The sequence below is a fragment of the Callospermophilus lateralis genome, chromosome 9 (genome assembly GCF_048772815.1).
Source record: "Callospermophilus lateralis isolate mCalLat2 chromosome 9, mCalLat2.hap1, whole genome shotgun sequence".
In the NCBI taxonomy this organism is placed as follows: Eukaryota; Metazoa; Chordata; class Mammalia; order Rodentia; family Sciuridae; genus Callospermophilus; species Callospermophilus lateralis.
The window spans coordinates 13904493-13924339 of record NC_135313.1 but is presented as its reverse complement, the minus strand read 5'-3'; the positions used below and the strand labels follow the sequence as shown (position 1 = coordinate 13924339).

Here is a 19847-nt window from a genome sequence, read left to right as displayed (position 1 = left end):
CATTATTCAAAGTTGTAAGATTAGCATTTTCAATTATGCATCACACAGCTATACACCTTTTTTTTTTTTTTTTTGGCAATACTGGGGATGAAACCCGAGGCCTTGCACCTGCTAAGCAAGTGACCAACCACTAAGCCACATCCCAGTCCAAAAATTTTTCAAAAAGTTTTTCTTTGTTCTGTACCAATAAATTATAAAGTATCTATACATGACATGTTAGTATAAAAGAAGCTTTAGGAGAAAAATAAATCTAATATTTATGAAAAAGACTAGTAGGGCTTACAGTGGCCATTTTCTAGAAGATAAAAATGTAGATTATTTCAGCTCTCTGGGACCTCAGAGGCATTTTACCCTAAGATGCTTATGTTTTAAAAAAATTAAATTAAGCGCCTTAGGGGAAAAGTCTCCAGGTGTGCCAAACTATGATGTCAAGAAAATTAGGTAAAACACCTAAATCTTATACTTCACATCCTGAATTGACCACCTGATCAAATTTGATAGCATTACAAATTTCTCTTTCAAGGAATCTCTTCATTTTTGATTTGTTGCTGCTTGCCTTAAAAAAATTAATCAACAGTAAAGTTGAAACAATTACACAAACTGATAATAAATTTTATAGGTGCACAGAAAACATTTGAGGCCTCAAAATTCTTAACTCTGAGACTCATATCACTCCTTGCATTATAGCTTAGCATTCAATGAAAACAATTTATTTTACACATGCACATGGCAATTTACCCAATGCAGTCAAACAGTTTTAAAACCCTCCACAGAACCTTGTCAACTTACTGTTCTATAGAAATAAGGAAAATTTACCCAGGAATTCATCTCTCCCAGTCCCTACCCAGGGTATGTGGCCAAGACAGCCCAAACATTTCTTCTAATTGTATTAATCTAACAGTTCTTGCTGAATGTAAACAATGCAAAGTATTATCCATTCAAGCAATTCAAAGGGTTCTTTGGAAATAAGAAACTGATCCCGACACCCTACCTTCCCTTAGTTTTCGGCCTAAATCCCACTGAGTTGAAATCTGACAGATCATGAGAATTGACCATTCATGAATCACAAAGCTGAGAACTGAATTCCAATACCCATATCAGGTGAAAGACCTTTGGGGGCCATGCAGCCTACCTTCATGCCCTTTGAGGGTTGTGATAACTGAACACGTGTTCTGTTCAAGCTTCAGCAGGGTGATCTGTCCAGAGTAATCGCCAACAAAAGCGTACTGAGTATCAAAATCATATCTGAAGAGATGCAGTCAAGGACATGTAACAGAACCTGTCTCAAAATCCTCCCATAAAAGAGACATCAGCTTTAGTAAGAATTTTAAAACAAATTTGCATTTTAAAGAGATTAAGTACAAACCTAAAACTATAACAAGAAAGGAAATACTCAAGCAAAAATCACACAATATCTAAATACTGAAAGAAAAATTTAAAACAGCTAAAATTAAGAGGAGAGTTAATATTCAAGCAGCCAAGAAGAATTTATTGAGTTCCTGTTAATCTATCAAGTAATATCCTAGGAACTGGCAACAAAAAAGATAAAACACCCTCACTAGAGCAGAATGGCTCTTATGCAATATTTCTGAAAGTAACGTCAAACTGAGTAAACACAGGACAAGAGTTTAATCTTTCTTTTGGCTTAGATGATTTAGCTTTAAATGAAGAGGATGATTTCCTTTAAACTACTGTGAACAGTTACTTATGATAATAGTAAATTTCAATTTAAAATGTATTCACTATTGGAAACAACTCATTACTTTCTCAGTTTGTGGCCACAGATGATTTGTGGATATACACAGTAAAATATCTGCTATTTACAATAGGATAACTACTACTACTCCAAAATAACAGGTCAAAAGGAGCACCACAAGCCAAGCCATGATTATGATTGTGTACCATTAAGAGAGGCCTTAAACATGACAGAAATTCTAAGTTAGGACATAATATATCTGAATAATTTTACCTTGTTTGATCCTAAAGTGGATGGTAGTATTTTAAATGCTTATTTTAAATATCCCATGCTGTGCATTCATTTGTAGCAAAAATTTTTAATAAAAGCTTTCAATGGAAAGAGAGAACTTTATTATGACACTTAACTCTGAAAGAAAACTACCAAGGATATTTGCCTACTGTTGATAGTCTTGATCTTGCCAGCATTTGGATACCAGCAACCAGAAGTAGCCTTAAGAAGGGCAAGTTCTACATGAAACAAATTCCACAGAGTGGAAATTTTTTTTTTTTTTTTGGTATTGGGGAATGAACACAGGGGCACTCAACCACTGAGCTATATCCCCAGGCCTTCTCTGAATTTTTATTTAGAGACAGGGTCTCACAGAGTTGCTTAAGGCCTCACTAAATTGCTGAGGCTGGCCCTGAACTCACAATCCTTCTGCCTCTGCCTACAGAGCTGCTGGTATTACAGGCATGTGCCACCGCATGAGGCCCACACTGGGGAATTTTTAAGGCAGTAATTGTTAAAATTTTGGTCATTCTGAGAGTGTCATAAAGATTTGGGTCCTCTCCAGACACACACACAAAAAGTATTAGACACAAGTTTTGTATAAAACTCCTTGTAACCTGTTTTTGAACCTCAGGGGTATGTACACATTCCTATTATCTACTATACTTCCTAGTAAAGTCTGCAAATAACTAATTACTACAAGATTAATTTTTTTTCTTCTTCATAGAATAAAAAGTCTTTCAATTTGTACTGCAAAGGAATGAAGGGAGGAGCTTGTATTAATGAGGGCTTAGGGGTTCCATAATTTTGTACTAAAAACATTAGCACTTCCCAGTAGAGAACAGAAAATTCATTTAACTATTATGTTAATAAACCCATTTTATATCAAAGAAAAGCAGATACAGAAATTCTTGGGTTTTAGGTGAAATGTGTAAGAATCATTCAGTCTTTGGATCTCAATTGACAATGATGATCAGATTCAAAACTAAATCCTGAGACGAAGTCCTGGGAGGGAGAGATCCAACGCTGTGGAGGATACTGTAAACACGAAGCCCAGGAAGTGAAGAAGTGTCGCCCCAGCATGTTCCCACTCCGGGTGCACATCCAGCTGACACACTTGTCGTGGCCGGTGCTGATCACCCACTCTGCGGCCAAGCTGAAGATGATGGCAGACACCCGGTTCTGATGAGCTGCAGGAACACAAAGGGAGTCTGTGTCCTTCAGGAAGATGGGAACTTCAGAAGCAGCTCCCCCTGGGGTAAGAACTGAGGCTTTCCTTCTCTCCCTGGTGGGCCTGCATGCTCCTGCGTGTGTCTAAACAGACACGGGGAGCTGCCTACCCCCTGAGCAGACTTCAGACAAGCCGCTCCACTGCAGTGTACCAGCACCGCTCCTTCCAAGGCCCGTCCCCTGCAGCCCCATATGAAAGGATATCAAAAGCCAGGAATTACTAAAGACAAGAGGGGTTTGAATAATACAGTTTTTCTTTTTCTTTCTTTCTTTTTGTTTTTTTGCTATGATCAAAAGAACATTTTTACTTTGTTCTAAAAAGTCTTAAATATCAGTGAGTTCCATATGGAAAACAGCAGTCTTAACACAGCAATGTTTTTTGTTTATTTGCTTGTTTTTAATTGTTCATTACTTCAATGTTCTGACCCTTTAGAAAACACTGGCATTGTAAATAAGAGCAACTACAATTTTCTAAAATTAAATGTGTTGGAACACCTGTAATCCTAGCAGCTCAGGAGGCTCAGGTAGGAGGGCAAGTTCAAAGCCAGCCTCAGCAAGTTAGTGAGACTCTAAGCAATTCTGTGAAACCCTGTCTCAAAATAGAAAATAAAAAAAAGGACTGGGGATGTAGCTCAGTGGTTAAGCGCCCTCCCCCACAGTTCAATTCCTGGCACCAAATAAATAAATAACATTTTATTTCTGAAATAATTTCTTTGTGTATAACTTTTTATGATTTATAAATACCAAGTATTTGTAAAGACCTTTATTCTAAAATAATAGTTGAGGATGAGAAAAATATTCTATTATGTAACTTTTAAAATATTTTCAGTTCAATTATAAGGCATACTAGGGCAGTGACCGGAGTTCTACTTCATGAGGTACAGGAGCTGCATGAGCAGGTGTTTTGTAAACGTCCGGTCTGATGAAAGAAGTCAGAGGGTAGCCAAAGGAGCCACTTTGCTCTCAGCTGTAAGGACTGCTCTGGAAGAACTGAGGGACTTTCTCCAAAAGTCTGTGAGAAGGTCAGGTCCAAGGAGATTATGCTGAGCCATTAAATACTCATGAGGGCCCCTGAAACTTACAGGAGTACTCCCATAGTAATAATCTTAAATTCAACTAAACCAAGCCCCAGCTAATGAATGACTCAGTAACTGATGTGTTTTTAATTTTTTTTTCTGTTTTAATGAAATCCCCAATTTCCCTAAACCTAATATTTTATGCCCATTTTCAGATCGAAACACTGAGAAGCAAACATGAAGCTCATTAAACACACGCCCAGTCTTATAAATAATAGATTAACTTGCTTATTTGACCCAAAACACATTTTCCACTTAATCTACAGTTGTCTAACTCAGGACAATAGTGGCAAGGTTTATATTTGCTTATTGTAAAGGTTTTGGAGTGAATAATCATTTATCTTTTCTCAGAAAGGACTGTCCTATTTCTGAATTATATACTTTCTGCTATTTTATTTTTTAGATGCCCTTTCTTTTATGAATTATAAAATTATATGGAAATGCTTATTTTGCCTCATTTTAAAATTCCCTCACTTAATCAAAAAAAAAAAAAAAAAAAAAAAAGAATCTCTGATTAGTCCTCCCTGAATTTTTTAAAATGTTATTAGTCATTGACTAATTAGTCATTGGCCCTGGAGAGGCAGTGGGCCAAGGAACAGTTCCTATCATCCCTAAATTGCTAATCTTAAGTCCCAGTACAAAACTATGCAGCTTTATAACTCATAAAGAACTTTGACAAACAAGATATAGATAAAATGAGATCAGTAAATAAATATTTGGATAAAGAACTTAATGGCAAATTAAATAATTTAAAAAGGAATTTGCTTTAGAGCAACAACATTGATCAGGTACAAAATAAGTGGCCTCCAAATGTCTAGGCATATATTTCATAAAAAGAATTATAGATTCTTGATTTTTCTAAAGATAAATCTACCAGTGACAGCTAAAAATTCAAAGTTGTTTCTGTCACTGTAACAAAACTACAATGCTGTGCATTATTCAACATCGCAAGACTGTCCTTCATTGTCACAAAAGGCTCCACGCTAAAATGCCAAGTTCAAGAGTGCGGTCATTATTGCCTCAATTTTCTGCTATCTTAAACTTGGAACAGATGGACCAATACTCAAGAAAAAGCAATTTACCTTCTTACTTAAGTTCAAAAGTTCCTTCCTGTACCCTGCTATTAAACCAAAATTCACCAAGATAGAACATATACCTAAAACATCCAGACTCCAATTTCACCTTGATCATTAGTATGAAATATAAAATTTGGGTTGTTATGCCTCCAGGCAAAGTCTCCAGGAACCTTTACTTGGACTGATAGTGTTATGGTTTAGATACCAGTTGTTCCCCAAAAGCTTGTATATGAGACAATGAAAGACAGTTAAGAGAGTTTTAACCTAATTAGGGCATTAATCTGCTGATGGGGATTAACTAGGTGGTTAACTGTAGGCAGGTAGGGTGTGGCTGGAGGAGGGGGGGTCGGTAGAGCATGCTGTTGGGGTATATATTTTGTCTTTGGTGAGAGGAGAAGTTTCTCTCTGTTTCCTGGTTCCGGTCCTGGGTTGCTTTTCTCTACCACACTCTTCGGTCATGATGTTATGTCACACTTTAGCCCCAGAGCAATGGAGTCAGCTATCTATGAACTGAGACCTCTGAAACTGTGAGCCCCAAATAAAGTTTTCCTCCTTTAAAACTGTTCTTGACTGGTTTTTTGGTCACAGCAACAAAAGAGCTGACTAAAACAGACAGGAATCCACAACTTCATCAAATTGTTTTGGCTTTGCAAATTCCATCCAAAGTTGAGAACGCTGAGAACTTGCTTTTGATAAATGTAATAATTTCTAAGTGTACAAGACTGAGAAAAACTGAGGAAAATGTATATGCCACATACTTTTTTTAAAGTAAAGGTGCTTATAATTCAATTAGAAAATAGTACAATTCCCTGGAAATATGAGCAAAATCATGATAAGACATTCCTGAAAGATGACATAGTCAAAACAAAATAAAGCTTAAATAATTTTCAAATTGAGAAATTTTGACTATCAAATGCAAAAAATGCTGGACACACTTAATGAGCAGACAGTCTCAGTCACTATTTATAAGATTGTAAAAATTGACACAATTGCTGGGAAGCAGTTTGCAAAACAGACCTAAACCACTACAAGACTTTTTAATGTTTGATCCTGTTATTCCACTTAAATAGATGTAGTCTGATCAGAATCAATCTCCCTCCCTCCCTCCCTCCCTCTCTCTCTCTCTCTCTCTCTCACACACACACTCAATATATATAGTATGTGTTATCAAAACATGAAAACAGTGCATATGTCCTTTTAGAGAAGATGGTTAAATTAAATCTCATACACACACCCAATATATAAAATTTTACATATTAATAAGCAGAAAATAATGGTAAATAACTGTGTCTCTCACATAATTGAAGTAAAAAAACTGAAAAGTTCATGTGAAAACCTAACGTTGATCATAAGAGGTGACTGCCGGTTTTGTGTGTGTGTATCATAATTACCTGGGTAGGTCTTGATAAAGTTCATTTTATTAAAATCTTCAGAAACATGAAATTCCTAAAAGTAAACATATAGAATAAGAAAATAGTTATGTTTTAAAAACAATAGGAACTTAACTTTCAAAACAAAGTAAAGTCTACTACCAGTTGTCATAAGATCTGGGACTTAAGATTAGCAATTTAGGGATGATAGGAACTGTTCCTTGGCCCACTGCCTCTCCAGGGCCTGATGGAAATGAATAAATCAAGGGCTGCCGACAGACCTCGCACTTGTATCCACTTGCTCCTCCACAGATGAGTGCCATACATAACTTCTCCCTCTAACTGCAAAATTTTCTTAATTCGCTCTCTTGGCTATACCAAAAAACACAAAACAAAACAAAACAAAAAAATCCCTTAGGACAATGCATAGGGAGCAAAACTACAAAACTCAGAGTTAACAACTACAGGAAAAATAAGGAAGGCACTGGGGATTCCAGCAGTTTAATGTACAAACATATCCCCCCAAAAGTAAAAGTTACAGATTGTGGATGATCTTTTTATACTCTTGCATTCTCCAGATTTCCTATGAACTATATAACTTGGAAAAACTAAAAAATACATGACTTTTTAAATGAAAAAATAAGCTTCAACATAAAATTGAGATAACACAAAACTCTAAAGAGACTCGCTAATTAAGAAATCTATTGATCGATGCTAAATTGTAAGTTCTTAAAGGTTTAGGTAACACGGACATTATGCATTGTTGACTGAACAGGGCATGATAAAAACCACCCAAGTCATAAAAACTTTCTGGTCTCCACCTTACTTTGCAAAGTACAAAGATGGATCAGCATTGTAGGTATTAATTGATATTGGATGGAAAACCAACAGATCAATTGCTAACTAAAGCTAAGTTGGGTTTAAATCATCCTTTCCACTGAAGAGCCTTGGAATCTCAGATGCTGTCCTGTAAATGCAGAGTCAACTCTCCAACCAAAAGCCACCAGAAGAGTTTCTGGAGAAAGAAATGAGTGGCCACTGCCACCTCTGGAAAAACCATGTGAAAGCTTGCACTTGACAGCCTCTTGTGTCATGTGTGTATGCGCGTCACCATGATATGCCTATAAAATGTCCACCAGATCTCTGCATCCACTACCACAACACGTGCTTATGGGAGCCCCTGCCACCTGCCTGCAGTGTGAAATTCTTTAGAGGGAGCCCGACCTTCCTCCTGCCTCTTTCTTCTTTGCCCTTAAGTGCAATCAATGCTTCTTTTATACTTTAAAAAACAAAATGAACACAACCAACAATGAAACTCCTTTAACTATACCATACTTGTCCCAACCTTCTCAGCCAAATGCTTCTCTAAAGACCATCCTGCATTAACTACTCTCAGGCTTTCCCTCCTGGTCATTCCTCACTCCACTCTTCTCCAACATGGAAACGCCTCTCCCTGCTATCGCCAGCTGCCTTCTAGCTGATGTCCTGATCTCAGCCTTTCTCTGCTGCCCTTGCTACTAACCTAAAATGACTGCCTATCCCTTCCACCTGGCTTCCATGGCCGGATTGTTCTGGGCCCTTTGTCCACTTTGCCTGTTTCTGCCCCGGTCTTTCTTAAGGGCTTTTTAGTCCTCTGACTTTCCCTTAAAGCACTCCGGGATGAGACCCTCTGCTCTTCTTCATGCACCTGCTATCCCTAGTTTATGTCAGTTACTTGGGGCACACTGGGCCAACAGACATCAAAACCCAGAGCATTATCATGCCCCTGCTTAATGGCTCCCTGCTCCCCGAGGTGCTGTATTTCCCCAGCGCGTTCAGTCCTCGGACTCACCTAGGGCACTTGCTAAAACACAGATGCCCAGGCCCCTCATAATTGATTCTGAAGCTGTGGACCTAGCATAGAGCCAGGGAACAGATATTTTTAAAGTTTCCTAAATGATTTGTGATGACTATGTAAGTTTGAAATGCTTGGTCTGTAAGATGTAGTCTAAGTTCCTTAATACCATACTCAAGGACCACCATTTCTCCTCATCCCTGGGCTCCAGGTTTGTATATCCAGTGCCAACTCTGCACTGTCATTTGGAAGAGACAACATAGGTATCTCAAACACATGGGTGACTCCTCACTCTTCCTTTTGTCTCCAACTATCCGACCCCTTCAAGCCATTCCCTTCACAGTAAATGATGCCACTGCTCAAACTAAAATTCTGATGTCACCTGACTTCTTCCTCTTCCTCCCCCGAAACCCAACTTATTACAGACGCATTTAGGATGCATCTCAAATCCAGCTGCTCTGTCTGCCTTCACCACCACCATCCTCTCTCTCAGACAGCTGCATCAGACTGACTTCCTCTTCTATTTTGTTGACCTTCAATCTATTCTTGCCTAATAATTACAGGGACCTTTTAAAAATGTAATTACATCTTATCATTCATCTGCTGAAAATCCTTTAATGGCTTCTCACTGAATTTATAAAGAAATTTAAAACTATCCAGATATATAAAGCTCTGCATGAGCTGGCCTCTGCCTACTTCTTCAATGGCGTCTGGGGTGCCTCCCTGTACCAGCACCCCCCAGCCATGGTAAACTACACAAATCTCCAGGCACACAGAGATCCCTTCTACCTCAAGTCTTCACAAACCATTCACTTCTGAAAACTCTTCCCTGGTTCTCCACAGGCTTGCTGTGTGACAAGGATGTCAAGACAATTCAATGGGAAAAGAACAGTCTTTTCAACAAATGGTGTTGGAATAATTGGATAATCACAAGCAAAAGAACGGATATGGAATCCTTCTGTTAAGGTTTAGATATAAAGGGTTCCCCAAAATCTCATGTGTGAAACAATGCCAAGAGGGTTTAGGGGAGAAATGATTGGGTTATAAAGCCTTAACCTCATCAGTGCATTAATCTGCTTATGTGGATTAACTGGGTGATAACTGTTGGCAGGCAGGGTGTGGCTACAGGAGGCGGGTCACTGGTGGTGTGCCTTTAGGGTATATATTTTGTCCCTGGTGAGCAGAGCTTAGTCTCTCTGCTTCCTGGTGCCATGTCCTGAGCTACTTTCCTCCTCTACACCCTCTATCAGGATGTTCTGCCTCATCTCGGCCCCAGAGCAGTGAAGTCGATCATCTATGGACATCTGAAACTGTGAAACCCAAATAAACTTTTATTTCTCTAAAACTGTTCTTGTCAGGTCTTTTGGTCACAGAGGTTAAAAAAAAAAAAAAAAAAAAAAAAAGTTGCCTAAAACACTTTCCTTACACCATATGTTAAAAAGTTAACTCACAATAAAGTAAAGATCTAAATGTAGAAACTACACTATGAAACTTTTAGGAGAAAACATAAGACTACAACATTATTCCTATGAAAATATAATGTAAATAACCTTGTATCAGGAAATGATTTCTTAGGTGTTATATCTAAAACACACAACCAATAAAGGAGAAAATAGAAAAATTGGACTTCATCAAACTTAAAAATTGAAGGAAATCCTCAGTATGGGCAAAAATATTTGCAAATCATGTATCTAATAAGAATTTAGTATCTAGCACATGGGAAGAATTCTTACAATTCAATAATAATTTTTTTTAAATGGGCAAAGGGCTTAAATAGATACTGCTCCAAAGAAGATACACAATGACCAACAGACATGTGAGAAGATGCTCAACATCAGGGAACATCAAGGAACAGTAGGGAAATACAAATCAAAACTACAATGACATGCCAATCTGCACCCAATACAATGACCATAATATAAACAAAATAAAGCAAAACAAAACAAAAACAGAAAATAATAAGTATTCACAATGATGTCAAGAACTAGAATCCTCGTGTTTTGCTGGTGGGATGTAAAATGGTGCAGTCACTTAGAAGGAAACTTTGGTGGCTTCTTGAATGTTAAATATAGTTCCCAGCAATTCCATTCTCATATCTACCCAAAAAAGCTGAAAAAATGTGTTCATATAGAAATTTATATATGATGTTTACAGCAGCATTATTCATATTAGCCAAAAAGTGGAAAATAACCCAAATTTCCAGTAACTAGTGAATAGATAAGCAAAACTATCTATGTAATAGAATACCGTTCCAACACACAAAAAGGAATGAGGTAACAAATTCAAGCTCCAACATGGATGAACTTTGAAAATACCAAGTGAAGAAGACAGGCATAAAAGGTCACACATACTGTATAACTCTATTTACACAAAATATCTAGAACAGACAAATCCCTGCACTCAGAGAGTAGGTTATTGATTGCCAGGAGCTGAAGGAAAGGGAAATGATTGCTAATGAATATGGGGTTTCTTTGGGGGATATAAATAATCTATAATCAGAGTGTAACGGGTGCATAGTCTCATGAATATACTATAAAAGTACTCAACTATGTATTTTAAAGTGGTGCAATTATGGTATATGACTTATCTTTAAATTATAGAAAAAATAAACACACACAATTGGACCCATAAAAAACACCAGTCTATAGTAGACTGAAAATTTACATATCTGGTCCTTCATCAGGGGTAGCTTGGAAATCACTGCCTTACAGAGTTGAGTTGCTGGAGGAATAGCTGGTAGTTAGACTTGTTCCCCATCCCTTCTCTCACAGACACATGGAGACACGTAGGCTATCCACCATCATGGCCAAAAGACGGGAGATGCTACAGATCTCATGTTCACTGTATGAATACAATGCATGTTTATGGGCATCCTGAGCACCAAACCATCAATTTTGACAGCCATCTGAGCTTTGTAGAAATAGCTTAAAATTAAACATCAATTAAAATTAATGTTTTTAGACTTCACATCCATGGAAACTGATGGAAATATTTTTGTACCAAATAATCAGACATTCACTGTTGACTTTACTTAAACTATCCCACATAAGTAAACACAGAAAATCAATATAAAGAATGTTATGAATACTTCCTGGAAGTTACGTACCATTACAGCTCCGTTATCCTGGCCCACGAATATCCGTCTGCTATCATGATGGTAAGCCATAGCAGAGCAAGGGGCTGCCAGAAAGACAAACACCACATTATCAGCAAAGCTAAGCCTTTTGAGTCATTGCTCAAAGTACATTATTATTAAGAAGAGCTATATGATTTAGGTTTTTAAAAAAAGAGCAAAATGTTTTATGAAAAATAATCATATAAGTTGAAAAATAAAGTTCTCTTTGTTGCTTCAGTTTAAAATTCTAATTCTGTAAATCTTCTCAATTATTCTCACAATATTGGGCAAAGTGAGCCAGCACAAAGTTTCATCTGTTGGAAACTCCTACTAATAGCCTGGAAAAAGTCTGGCAACCAGTGCTTACAGTGCATGATCTGATACATAAACGCTTCGTCCCACTACCCTTCCCAAATAAGGGTAAAAAATTGCTGGAATCTGCAGAAAAAGGGGTTGCCAGCCCTAGAATTCTCATCCCAGAGCATATGTGAGCATGCTAGGAAAGCCATTCCAGGATAATTATTTTCTCAATGGTCAAAATGTTCCCTTTGCAATGACACACATGACCTGGTTTGCAGGAACTGTAGTTGTGAGGTACAGATAGGTTCTTTGGCCCCAGCAGTTACCCACCCGGGATAGCATCTACCTATTTTCCTGTGCACTTCCTTCCCAGTGGCTCTCTCTCTCTTTCCCAGAAATCATGGGCAAGAGAATGGGTTTCAGAAAGGAAAAGCTTCAAATAGTCTTATGCTAAAAATCAGAAGTGAAGTGATTTAGAAAATGGGAAATTTGGAAAAAGAAATGTTTGGGTTCATTTCTTTTCATTTCTTTGTTCAAAACAAAGAGAACTTTATGTTATCAACTTATATGATTATTTTTCATAAAACATTTTGCTTTTTTTTAAAAAACCTAAATCATATAGCTCTTCTTAATCATTCTAGCCTAAAGAATTATAATCACAATGGAAGAACTAAAATATAAAAAAAACTGCATGCCAGGAACAAGACAAAACAAATGAACTTGACTTTATTTTGCAATAAGACTTCTCATAAAAAAAGTAAAAGAAAAAAAATCGTCCAAATGAAGCCAACCATCTGAAATAGTTTAAGTTCTCTTGCTGCAATGACTGACAATCTACACCAAAGAAAGAAAGTAATCTATAATAGTGGACTGTACCTAAAAGCAACGACATAGCCATCGACATGATCAGATCATAGAAAGAGGCTGTTTTAGTTGCATTCAAGAACTATGTAGTTGAATGGTAGGTACTGAAAAGATACACAGAAAACATGACCGACTTGAAGCCCTCACACCCTAATCCACCATAATGATGCTGAAGATAACAAAGAACGGTCATGTTTAAGAAGTATAACCATGAAGATACATGAGAATTCATACGATCAAAATGTTCTTCAATTACCATTTGCAAAAATCACTATGGCAAATCAATTCATGCTTTAATGATTTCAAAAGTTCATTATCATCGTTTTTACTTGCTCTTCTGTTGGTACTAGGTCTGGATGCATTAGTTTTAAGCTTCTTTTCAATGATTTTGATGCTTACCCCCACAACAAACTACATAAATATTGAAAAATGTTTCTTTTGTGTAAAACTTTAATGTGCTGAGTAATTTTATGAGATTAGAGAATTTTTGTTTAAAAAAGAAAATAAAAAGCTTCCCAGTTTATTTTGCATATAATGATATCCTGGCTTTTTTCCTAGAAAGGAGTTTTCTACTGAGATAAGCAATAAATACTTCAAAAAGAAAGGAAAGGTTGGATATTCCTGTAGTTTTGGAGACAAGAAAAACACAGGTCATCTTTCAAATCAGTGGACTTTAAAGAAGATACCACTACAGTTCAAAATCAGATGCTTAAAACTCAGACATGAGTACCAGGTACAGCCTGCTCTATGTTTTGTTAATTAGGTCTTTGGTGTTTTGGGAATAGAGCCAGGCTTTTTCATTTATGTACTGGTTATGACTACTTTCATGCTACAACGGCAGAGCTGAGTAGCTGTCACAGACTGCTGCACAGAATCTAAATATTTACTGTCTGCTCTTTGCATAAAAAATGTGTGGACCTACTCCATAACTGTGGTGGGCAGCATAGTCTGGGAGTAGTAAACTCACATGGATTGGAATTCCAACCACAAGTCATTGGTTTAATCTCTCTGTCCTGTTTCCTCATCTAGAAAATGTAAAAAATAACATGTATCTTGCATAGCTGTGTGATGATTTCATAAAATTACATTACCAGAAAAAAAAGGCATGAGGCACATAGTAACACTGAAACTGGGAGTTACCATTTTCCTTCAGCTATACCAGGTTCTGAAAGTGATTTGTGTTCGGTGAATGACATTATGGAACACAGTTGTACTAATGAAATGATGTACGAAGGCCTGGCTTACTGCGGGCTCCACCGGAGCACAGGCAAAAGTTTAAACTGGTGTACAACCACTAAAACATACTAAAGTGGGCAGCCAGCAGATAGTTCTTAGAACCCCAAACAGCAATGTTCTTGTATGATAAATGTAATTTTGAAATACGACAGCAGTTATTTCTCATGATTCATCCACTATGTTTTCTTCTGGTCGTGTTCTGGCAGTTTGGCCATCTCTCCTTCCCGAGCTGGAAACTACTTTGAGAAGGAACAGTCTCACCAAGTTAGGGAGGGACGGGACCAGAATGAGTCACAGCCATGTGCCCAAGATCTAACAGACAAGAGAGAGGAGGGAGCAAACACCCTTCTACTGCTGGGGTTTTCTAGGAGAAAATAGCTGAGGAATTAAAAACTAAACACAGAATACAATCCCTGTCAATCTCTGTCTCTATTCTAATGAGCAGGAACTTCAAGGGTGAAGACTCAGGAGATTAAGCTTTGACCAAATATGAACTATGGAGGGATGGGAGGAGTACAGCAGCAGCTCTAACAAGACTTTCCAGGTGACGACAAGATAAGCCCCACACTGGAATGAGTTCTTCCAGCTGCTGCTCTTTCCAGCTATCGGGTCTATGGCTGGGCCACTGGGAAGTAAGGAGTTACCAGCTCTGTTGTTGTTGTTGGGAACTTGGGGGCCTGAATATCGTACCATCTCTCCTGTTTACTTTATCAAACAGGCTCCATATGCACCTGTATTGAACATCAGCCACTCTGTATTTCAAGGTAAGAAATCAGAGTGAGAAGCAAAGGTTAAGCACTCCAGAGGGCGAGTGGACGTGGTGACAGGAGGAAGGGTGGCCTGGCGCAGTAAATTCTGGTCAGTTTTTAAGTAGTCTATATATTATGAGGTTTTCTCATTCCTTTAATGGCAGTTACCTTCATAAAGTATTCTAAAAAGTCTATTTCACTTTCACTTAGAGAAGTTATCAAGCCATCCAAACTATTGGTAGAAGGTAGAACAAATGAAAATTTTGATCAATTATTAACTTTTTGTGAAAATTAACACAGGATCCAAACACTGCATACTCAATTGAATATATGTACAAATGAGAATGTGCTAACTAGGGAGGTGCTTAGATGATTGAAACTAAATATATCTAATGTGCTGAATAACTGGCTGCTCTGTGTTCCAACAAACTCCACTTCATCAGTAGCAAGCCATCGAGCTCACACCAAATCCTTTTTTTCTTTTCCTGGGAAGTCGGCTGAATATAGAAACCCTTCACGGAGGAAAAGCCTTCACTAAAAACCAAAGCCTCAAGGAAACCTGCAGCTACAGATGTCTTCTGAACAGCGGGTTTCAACCCACATTTGGCATTCTCTACAAGGCTTTGTTTTCAAGAAAGTCTGAAGAAAAGAAGTGGGAGAAAAGGAGGTTGCTTAGATTTGCTGTGACTTTGTGTCACAACTCTGTCTTTACAATCATTCAATGGAAATGAAACAGACATTCTGGAAGACTGTATAAAGATTAACTATCGCCAAAGGATGACGAAACCTTACAATACCTAACGCGCTGGAAAGCTACTTGAAACCTGACCATAATTCATCACGCCAGGCCACAGTACCTCCTCTCGGGCCTACAGGGCCTCTGAGTACATCACCTCAGCGTCTCACTCTGAATTCCAGGCTGTTTTAAAGTGTCCATGCAAAGTTTTATCTTCTAGATGTATTTTTAGAACATACCTGACTACTGAGAATTCTCTGTTTAGAAAGTGAGGCATCTTAGAGCACTTCTGTCTGTGTATCCAGAGGTGGTCAAAGGTCAGACACAGGCTGTCATAATCATGGGAGCTTGCAGACTGTCTTTGGTGCCAGCATCAGGTACTACTGAGGACAAGCTTAACGATTGAAAGTTGGCTGAATTAAGACAAAGGAAACCAGGAAACGGGCCTTTCCCTCCACCTTTTTTTCAGTTTTGCTCACGTCTCCTTTATTAGGCCAGTGAACCTTTACAAAATACAAGTTTTCCTGTAGCTCATTACAGCCTGTCAGCTCATTCTTAGGCAACTAAGAAACTCACTCTGAAATCTAGTAGCAATTTTTAGTCAGACATTTTGAAAGTCAAAACATCAAGGACATTAGAGGCAATGTCCTGAAGAGGAACTGGTCTGTGACTTACAGGCCATTGTGTGGTAAATGCTGGGCCAGTACTGGCCACTGTCTCTTTTCAGCCATACTCGGATGGTTCTGTGGAGAAAAAAAGAGTGGTCTTTAGAAATACTGTCTTCTTTTGCATTCCATGAGAACTTATTTTTTAAATAATGTTCAATACCATCTCCTAATTGACCTTACAAAGCTAATCAAGTAGACAACCTGGACAAATATACATATATAAACATACATATCTACAGTAGATAGTATGTTACATATAGTACATATACTATACATACACAGTTACATATATGTGACCATGTATGTTGAGTTAACAAGAGCCTAGGAGTCAGGATTTCAAGTGACTTCAATAATGTGGAAATGTTCTTCACGTAATGATAGACAAAGAAAGCTGAGAACTACTAATTGTTTTTCTTGGTAAAACCAATTGTGTGAACATAGTAACTGAATAGCAGTCACCAAGGAAAGCGGCGGATCTGAAGGGGACAAAAATGTGTGTGGAGAGGTGGGAGGTGGACAGGCCGTGAGGGGCCACGCTGATTCACCAACGATTCTCCACCTCACCCATCACCCTCGCCGGGAGGAAATCATCCCACACCACACCTCTTTCATCAGAACATGCACCGACCTGAGGAAATCCTGCTTGAGTGCAGGAAGATGACAGTGACCAACACAGGCAAAGCTTAACAACTGAGTCTCCTGCAAAAGGAGACTGCTCTGTGCTCCAGAACTTCTAAGCTCAGGCACTGGCTTGTCACCTTTTGGGGGGATGCTCTCATTCTGCTGGTACTCACCAGCTCTGCCTTTGCCACCACTCACAACCTTCTCATCATCCATGGTCAACTCTGCCACAGTCACATTTATACGTATAATAACAACAGACACTCGCTCACAGGTGCTGAATAAATGCTTCTAACTTTAAACTGAAATATATCAACACCAAGTACTGATACACACACACACACACACACACACATACATATATGTGTATGTGTGTGTGTGTGTGTGAGTGTGTGTGTGTGTGTATTCCCTTCCCTTTTCTTTCCCTTTTTTTTATGTTCAAGACAAGTAAAATTGGTTTTAGGGATGAAAACATCAGAACAGTGGTGGTTGCTTCTGGGGAGGAGGCAGATGGCAGAGATGTGAGGACACTTTCGAGAGGAACAGCCAGGCTCCAGAGATGAGGACCATGGGTGCACACATGTGCTGGAACTTGCTCCATTATGCTTAAGTTGTATGTAGACTACTGTATATGATTAAAAGGAAACTGAAACTAGAGGGTGACTTTCATTTATCCAAATAAGTAAGGTGGCGTGGCAGCGCAGTGAGCTAATGCTATTTTGCATGTGAAATGGATAAAAGCCTCAAGGCAACTGTGAGCTGATCAAGGCTTTAGCTCCAGCTACCAGTTCATAAGACGCGAAGAGGACAGAGGAACATGCTGAACAACACAACAGGACTGCGTTCAGCAAAGCAAGACTGCACAAAAGTCTATAGACAAATGTCACTGTTCTGTTGTAAACAAATAATAGTTCCTCAATATCGCCTTGGCCTGACTCCATGGCAGCTTACTCTCATCTTCCCTCCTGGGCTCTGCCCCTGCTCTGCTCTGGTCCACTGCTATTATATCAAATGCCAGCTGCATATCCCCAGCAGCCACGCATGTCACACTGCTCCTGTGTTCAGCATCTACCGGTGCTTTTTGCAAATCCAGGGTTCAACTGACAAACTTAGTTCGTGTGACTTCAGTTCAGGCCCTGAGTTCCAGTGAGCAGTCATCCCTGAGCTCTTCCGAAATGTCCACTCAGGCTAAGCACTCAGTCCACCTCCCTCACCACCCAATGGAGAACCTTTCTCTTCAGACAGTGCTTTTCTAGGCAGATGGCAGGATGGGTGCCAGTTCAGCACAACTCTTACATCTAAAGAACCAATGGGAGCTTATAATGTGATCCTTAGGACTGAGCTACCAACATGACCTTACTTATGTTGACTACACTCTATGTTACTTCAAGCAGAATGCATATGATACATTTCGACACAGCAGATGAAGCCAAAAGAGGTGTACAGAGAGGCCAACTCCCAGCAGAGCACTAAGTCTATTCAAGGATTCCCCTCCATGTCCAAATACATGTAACACAGGCCAATGCACGTCAAGATCAAGGCTTCATGTCAAACCATTTCCACTTCACCAACTTCACTTACCAATTTGTGCAAGGATCACCAAGTGGTTAGACCTGACAGCTACTTGACACATTCTAAACCTCTGAATCCCAAAGGTCTTAGGTCATGAATGTGTAGGTAACCCAGATGACTGAGTAGTGCATGCTCTTCCCTCTTCCCTTGGAAAGGACAATATTCAGGTATCAGAGAACTCTGCTGTCAGAAGAAATCTTAGAGGTAATCTCTCCATCCAATCACTGAACCCTGAAAAGTCAAGTTTCATACACCTTTGGAATAATAAATAAATTAGCCCAAGGTCAAAATGGGATTTACTAGACCGCAGCATTTGGAGATAGTCTTATTTTCTTTGTAGGACAAACATCAGCATACAACTTGGTCTGCACAATCTGGATCCAGCCTAGGACCTGACTAGCAAACTGAGAAATTAGCCTTTATACACATTTCTTCAAATGTTTCTTCTGAAAACTGCTTACCACGTCCAGGCTGAGAGAAGGCCACCGTAGTCTGGGAATCAGATTCCAAGTTTAGGCCTTGACTTTGGCAGCTGGCTCTACCTCTGTATCTATACCTTCCACCCTGAGTTCCCTTCCAGCCTCTTTAAATCAGACTCTCCCCTCTTAGGCACTGCTAAATCTTCCACTTAAAAGATCAAATCAAATCAATGTTAAGTTTAAGCCCTAATACCCTAGTATTCTTAAGACTCTACCTATTAAACAGGGTTGCCTAGTTTCTGTGAGTGATATAACAATTTGTTTTATATATGGTCAGAACATTTCTCATTGACTTAACAAATAGCTATAAAAATAGGCTTAGGTCAGGCTACTTATTAGAAAAAATTGATAAATTCCAGACCAAAAAAATTACTGTTTAGTAAGCTCAAAACAAAATCTACCATTCAATAATTTGAAAGCAAAACATTAATATAGTTTAGTCACATTTTACCAAATGCAAACTTATTTCAAATTCTACAATGATATTAATAAACCATCTAATTACCAAAGTGTCAAGATCAGATGGTTTTATTTTTACATAAGCCACAATATTTTGTGCCAGATGAATGTCTAAGCCACTCTCTCCACAAAGATAAAATCAAACAGCTGAATTTTTCCTTCAGTATTTTGACAACTTTACTCCCACACACCTAAACTCATTTTACATTTTTCCTGCCACTTATTCTACCCATTTTTATAGTGGCTGCATCTTCTTTGATATTCCAAGATCATGTCGATCTGAAAAGCAAATCATTCCTTAAAACCACAACTTTAGAAACATGTTCATTCTTTTCCAAGTTCTATTTTCAAGTTGTTTGAAAACAATAGCATGATGTTTTTTCCAAAAGGTACTTGGAAAGGAAATGTGCCTTTTTCCCCCTGAGGCTGTATAAGTGGTTTCCGAATCCCCCCATGCTGCTCTCCCTGTGGAGGGCCTCCACTGACAGGTCCTCTG

General features: G+C 38.5%; 1 protein-coding gene across 4 annotated transcripts in view; it reads right to left on the bottom strand.

Annotated features, from left to right (window-relative positions):
• Positions 1-19847, bottom strand: part of Wdfy1 (WD repeat and FYVE domain containing 1) — a 44975-nt gene that overhangs the window by 13092 nt on the left and 12036 nt on the right. For 2 of the 4 annotated variants that reach the window (XR_013092314.1, XM_076865956.1), the window contains exons 2-6: positions 16228-16295; positions 11659-11732; positions 6740-6794; positions 3006-3156; positions 1133-1245 (exon numbers count right to left, since the gene is read on the bottom strand). Coding sequence is in view for 3 of the 4 variants with exons in the window: in XM_076865956.1 (XP_076722071.1) it covers positions 1133-1245; positions 3006-3156; positions 6740-6794; positions 11659-11732; positions 16228-16295 (461 nt within the window). In the remaining variant the exon portion in view is untranslated. Of the gene's footprint in view, positions 1-1132; positions 1246-3005; positions 3157-6739; positions 6795-11658; positions 11733-15791; positions 15870-16227; positions 16296-19847 lie in introns of those variants that run through there. The other 2 variants (XM_076865958.1, XM_076865957.1) reach the window with 2 other exon arrangements.